This window comes from Excalfactoria chinensis, chromosome 11 (genome assembly GCF_039878825.1).
Source record: "Excalfactoria chinensis isolate bCotChi1 chromosome 11, bCotChi1.hap2, whole genome shotgun sequence".
Taxonomy (NCBI): domain Eukaryota; kingdom Metazoa; phylum Chordata; class Aves; order Galliformes; family Phasianidae; genus Excalfactoria; species Excalfactoria chinensis.
The window spans coordinates 11,495,964-11,502,142 of NC_092835.1; the positions used below are offsets into that span (position 1 = coordinate 11,495,964).

Genomic DNA, 6,179 nt, shown 5'->3' on the forward strand with positions numbered 1-6,179 from the left:
GCACCGCCCCTCCGTCGCGCGGCCGCCTTTCCATTGGCCGGCGCCGAGGAAGCGCATTTCTGCGGGCTGATTGGCGCTATGGGGATGATTGACAGGAGGAAGAACCGGTCAGCCGGCGAGCTGCGTGGCGGGTCGGGAGGCGCGCGCCGCAAGCAGAGCGAGCGGGAAGCGAGAGCGGGACGGATGGAGCGCGGCGCCGTGCGGGACATGGCGGGGCGGATGGGGCTCGGCGAGCCGCGCGTCGTCAGGTACCGCGGGGCGGGAACCGGGAGCAACGAGGGGCGGCGGGAGGAGCGTGCCCCGCGCGCGGCGGGCTCGGCTCGCAGCCGGGTCGCCCGCGGACGAGGCTCCTTCGCATCGCCGTGGTGTTTTGCAGGAAGGCCGAGGAGTACCTGCGGCTGGCACACGTCAAGTGCGCGGGGCTGACGGCGCACGTGACCGCAACCGGCCTCGCCGTGATGTGCCTGGAGCTGGCGGCGCGCTGCGCCAAGATGCCCGCCAGGAAGGTGAGCGCCGGGAGCGGAGCTTTAATCCGTATCTCTGGGATAGGCCTTGCCTGTTCGCCGTGCTAATTCGCCTGTCTTCCCTTTGTCTGTAACAGAACTCTTTCATTAGACTCTCCGGTTTGAACAAGACCGCGTACCAGAGCTCCATGAAGGCCCTGGAGTGTTTGCTGGGGGTGAACGCCCGGCTGGGAATGCGCGACCTGGCGGTGCAGTTGTGCTGCACGGAGGCGGTGAGCGCGGCCTCGGGAATCCTGCAGAGGTGAGCCCTTAACAGATGCAACTAAAACCTCGCTGTAAGATCGACTTTAACAAGAGCAACTGGAGAAGCTTTGGAGTGCTGTTACGCTGGGATAAACGCTGGTGGGGTTTCAGAGGATGCTGGTGGGGAACCAACACTGTATACACTGTGGGTACTTAAACAGCCTTGGGACAGGGGAACAATAAAAAGCATCCAGTATGTCATCCACCACATATCGTACAGGTGAAGGATTAAATAGATCTTCGAGGAATCAAACATCTATAGTTTCACCCTCTGTAAAGCAAGCATAGATGGGTAGCACATGTGAAATTATACTGACATGCCTCGATTCAGATCCCTACCTAAACATACCTTTAAATCAAGAAGAGGAGGTGATCCCTATTTTCTTCTATTCCCTGGTCTGTTTTGCTCCTCTAAGCCAGTAGCAGCTGTTTGTGTTTCACAAGGTTACAAAGGACTGAGGTATCTAATATTTGACTGCTGGGTACCATGTGGCAGATTAATTTCAGAAGTTGCATTTGCCTCACATGAATTATACAGCTATCGCTTTGTTGTTCTTTAGGTATGAATCCAGCCTCCCTGAAGCACAGAAAATGGACCTTGATTTCTCAAATCCACTGTTTATAACAGCTGCACTGTTCACTGCATGCAGGTGAGTACAGCATAAGGGGTCTTTTACAGGCTTAGATACCTAGTAAGACATTCAACAGAAATAGCGCATACAATGTAAGGAACTGATTGATTCAGCATGGCTAAGGGCTCTTTAAGATGTGCTAAAGGCACATTCTGCATCCATACCCCTGAAACTGGAGACATCTCTACCCTTATACAAGAAAATCTCCAGAATACATTGCATTTGTTTTCAGGGGGGGAACAAAAGTATTAGTACAGAAGAGGATCTTTAATTACCTGTCCTAGAATAAATGAAATCTGTCTTTCTTGGTGTGTGATAGATGAAGCAGATAATCCCATTTGGACGTATTATCCCTGACAGTAGTTGAAGAAGTCCACCAAACCAGTGTAACTGTTGTAATATTTACAGAATAAACCAGAACTTTCTTCTCTTGTCTGTGTAGATTGGAGCTGGACATTGAACACAAAGTTCTGCGCATCTCTTAGTGAGTTACTGCTCAAGTTGGAAGAATGGTTGCTGCTAGCTTATCTATGAGCATCTGTACCATGCTATCCGGGGACTCTAATGTTTGGGAGATGGATTTGTCTTTGCTTTAGACCAGCATCAGCTCAGGAGATGGGCATTAGGAGAGTCTGACACATATAACGCTTGAGAAGAATTTGCTCACACGTACATGTTTTCCCTCTCAGTATTATGCTTTTTAACAATCAACAATTCAGGTCTTGTGTAGTTTCATAGCTCCTGACAAATGTTTTGACAGCAGCCCCATTCAGTTCTTCACAAGAGTGGTACTTTGCCTTGCTTCCCTTGAAACCAGTGAAGTACCTTTTCCTCATAGAATTTCTCCTCATAATTTGAGCTAACCGTGGACTTCACTTCCAGATCCATCTTGACTCTTCCTTCCCAAAGGCAGCACTACTAGAGTAACAAATGTCATCTCACCTGAGTGATACTTGCTGGAGAGATAAAGTAATTTTCTGTTACAGGTGTTTGAAGCTGAAAGTGGACAAAGCTAAGATGCTGGCTGTATCTGGAGTGAAAAAAGCAATGTTTGATCGTCTGTGCACTCAGATGGAGAAGATAAGTCAACAACTCAGCAGTATGTTTTTGGTCTTATCTTTGTAATACAGCTTACTCACCATCTAGCCCCACAGCGTCCCTGTTCTATTCTGCTGGTGATTTCATTCTGGTCACTTTAACTATTTCCTTTCAGCCAAACCTGCCCATCATTCCAGCATTTCCTTCAGTCCTGTTCCCAGTCACAGTCCTTGCTTCTGGAAAAGTCACAACAGTTTAGAACATGGCAAGGCCAAAAATACCTGTCCCCCTCTGTAACGCTCACCGTTCCTTACATTTTCTGCTGCTGAAAGCTTTTCCCTCTTCCTCCCATACCACTAAAGCATTTTGGATTCATCCTTGCCTGCTTTCTTCATCCCGTTAACATAGCAACATAATATGGAAATCAACATTTTGCTACCTCTGTTGCTTTGACTGATGTTTCTGCATTTTCCCTTTCTCCACTGCAGAATTAACACACAGCTAAGCCTTGATCTCCTAGTAATAATTCAGCCATTACCTGATGCCATCACTCCACATACAGCAGGCAGACGTGGGAGTTTTTCCTTACCTACTGTTGAACTTCCAGTTCTCCCCACTCTTCATCAGAGGACAGAGACTGAAATATATATTCCTGTCCTTGCATCTTTGCTCCTTCCTATTTATCTCCTTTTTCCTTTCCCAGATTTTTATTCTTTCTCCCACTGACAGTATCCCTCCTCCACCTCATCTTCATATTTCACACCACAATGTTTTCTAGAGTGTGTTGCTTGAATCCAGACCAAAAGCTGCTCTCCCTAGGCACGGAGCTGCCAATAGGGAAGTTACCCAACACAAAAGCAGCTTCAAGGCAGATGGGAGTTCCTTTATCAGGTTAGGTATACATAGGTGCAATACAAAGCAGTTATGGAAATGGTATAGAAGGGAGAATAATTAATGGAGAATGCTTCATGAATAATCAAGAATGGTAGCAATGTGTATTTTGGTGTGAACATAACTGATCGTTATGGTTACACACACAAGCAGCCAGTTAATCCTTGGAACCCTTGCAGGGTGCTGACACCTCTACACATACAGCTTGGCTATCAGTCTTTAACAGAGAACCTTTTGGACTAGGTAACACCACTTGCCTGCTGAACTGTTTTCCAGCCAGGTCAGTCAGTAAAGCCCATTCACTAACTGGCTGTAGAGGCAGCTGTGCTAACACAATAGGCAGCAACCTGGAAGGAAGAACACATCACTGTGGGAAGGCGTCACTGCAGTAAAGAACTGGACATAAAACAATATTGTTGGGACCCCTACATCATTCAGAAGTAAAGCAACTTTTTTTGTTTGTTGTTTAGAAGATGATATTTCATTAGCTGCGGAGACATCTGAAACCCTGCAGACTGTCCTGGAGCAGTGTGAGAAAGAAGGTAAGTTGTGTTTAGCTATAAACTAAGATTATCAGGGTAGTCTGGGGCTTTGCTGCTGCTTAGTGGTATTTTGACCGTATAATAAGCAGTAAGAATTGATTGACAGCAACTTAAGCCATTCTGCAATCTGCTATAAATAAGATGACTAATTAAACACAGCAAAAGGACCATGTTTATTGTACTGAGTAGTCCTTGTAGAGTTAAGAACAACTCTTACACTCAACCAGAAAAGTGGAAAGGTGACAGTTATGGGAGGTGGGCATAGGAGGAAACCACAGAGTTAAGATAACGCAGTAATGATCTCTATACATGAATAGGTTGATTCTGTACACTGTCTGGTTATTCCCTGCAACATGTGGCTGGTGATGGCCCACCATGGACTTACCCTTTTTTTTAATTTAAACATAGGTTCTGAAGATTATGATGATGAGACTCCATGTAAACAGCCAAAGACTGAAACAAAGCAAGACTACGAAGAATGGAAAAGGAGAATCCTGGAAAACGCTGCTAAGGCACAAGAGACAAATAGTGGTACTGTTCCTATAGTACCACCTTGTAATATCACTACTGCTTGCTCATAATGTTAACAGTCCTTTTGCCCTTAACAATTCCTGTAGCATATAAGTGATGACTGGCTGGTATTCAGCTGTTTTTATCTTTTGAGCTAGTTTTTAAATGTTATTTTTAGTAAGTGACAATTGAGTTGATCTTTTCAAGAGGATGTTGAATTATTTGCCAGGCTGGTACTTGAGCAGATGTAGCATTAGATGGCAGAATAGATTCATTTTTCTTGCTACAAGAAGCAGGTGATGCTCCAGTACAATGTTAAATGCAAATAAATTAAGTCATGTGTCCTTGTGCCTCTAGGCTGGCAGTGATCAGTGAAAAAGAGTAGGAGGAGACTAATGGTGCCTTGTTAAACAGCAAAAAACAACAGATGAATTCAAGACTATCTAAAAACAAAACTGTCAGATACTTCTTCACCATAGTTTTTATGCCTGTGTAGGACTGAAGTCTCTTGTGTATGTAAGGGGGCCCAGCTGTTCCAAGAAGCAATAAACAAATAAGAGGGAAAAGCTCTGCACTAAGACATGCATTTTTACACACATGCTTGTCACATGTAAATAAGACAGGAGGACTCATCTGTGGAAGATATCCAGGGAACAAGGATTTCAAACACAGTGGATGCTGGAACACAGCTTCTTTTTTCTATCTTAGGAGCATAAGCTTCAACTGAAGAGTGCCCTGACCCATAGGTCTTAGAGGCAGCTTCTGTCATCCTATACTTTCATCCCACCTATTCAGACTGTGACTTGAACTAGTTTTGAAAGAAAATGACAACTTTTAGAACTCCGGGACAAGCATTACTATAATAAAGTCAGTCCAATTCTGCTGCCCATTTCTTGTTTTGTCTGAGTTGTACGTACAAGTTAACTCCTATAAATCATCATTTCAAAACAACCCAGAAACTCCTTATTCGTATGAAGGAAAGTAACTCCTGTCTGAGCACTTAGATTTGAAGCAGTGCTCCCATCTGAGCTTCTCAGCAGTATTTTAATGGTCTGCCAAATGCCTCACTGCTTAGTGTGTTCCTTGCTCACCTGGTGACACTGATAACACCAGGGATACAGACAGCTGATTTTAGCTTTAGCTATTACCCTATGGGGCCACTTGTTTTCTTTTTTCCCCCCATACTCACTGTTCTAGTGTCTTGCACACCATGTGTAGGTGTTCTTTTTGTAGACCATGCAGGACATTATGAAATATCCCACGAGGCTGCAGAGATGGTTTTCACTGTACTGCAGAATTGCGTGACTACAGAAGCTGAAAAGATTTCTGTTAAGAACAAAAGAGCAAGCCAGACACATTCTCTCTTTGTAGAAGATGGAGTAGAAATAAAAGACAGCAGAGAACAGCCCTATGTATTACCCTCTTACAAAAATAGAGGAAGTATTACACAGTAAGTGGTAAGTTGAAGCTTAATAGCAATTTAGCTTTCACTTCATCTCACGGTGTAATTGAAGCACAAAAAAGAAATAAATTCTAGTCACCTTTAAATAGCAAAAGCCAATTTCATACCTGATGAGAGTCCCAAAGCATAGCAGTAACTGGTGTGGGATGGACTCCAGACAAATGTGTGGTGTGCAAAGAAAAATCTCAGTTAATCAACCCCCAGTAGGAGCTGTAACAAAACATCTGCTATTAATATCTAACACAGCAGAGGAGTGAGATCTTACATTCTGGAAGACCTAATCAAAGATGCTTTCTCATGTTTGTTTTTTAAACCAAAATGGAGGAACGGGCCTGTT

The 6,179-nt window shown here is 44.4% G+C and overlaps 1 protein-coding gene across 1 annotated transcript; it reads left to right on the forward strand.

Annotated features, from left to right (window-relative positions):
• The first annotated feature begins 119 nt into the window (after positions 1-119).
• On the forward strand, positions 120-5,268 carry ORC6 (origin recognition complex subunit 6). The gene is made up of 7 exons (XM_072346496.1): positions 120-248; positions 377-506; positions 602-765; positions 1,328-1,417; positions 2,386-2,498; positions 3,799-3,870; positions 4,279-5,268. The coding sequence occupies exons 1-7, from the start codon at positions 184-186 to the stop codon at positions 4,449-4,451; spliced, it is 807 nt and encodes a 268-aa protein (XP_072202597.1). The 5' UTR covers positions 120-183; the 3' UTR covers positions 4,452-5,268.
• The last annotated feature ends 911 nt before the right edge of the window (positions 5,269-6,179 follow it).

Bases quoted from the DNA above. Each gene is read 5' to 3' on its own strand.
- ORC6 (XM_072346496.1), top strand. From the start codon at position 184: ATGGAGCGCGGCGCCGTGCGGGACATGGCGGGGCGGATGGGGCTCGGC. The intron at 249-376 runs GTACCGCGGGGC...GGTGTTTTGCAG, and splicing joins GGCGAGCCGCGCGTCGTCAG to GAAGGCCGAGGAGTACCTGC. The intron at 2,499-3,798 runs GTATGTTTTTGG...TTTGTTGTTTAG, and splicing joins GATAAGTCAACAACTCAGCA to AAGATGATATTTCATTAGCT.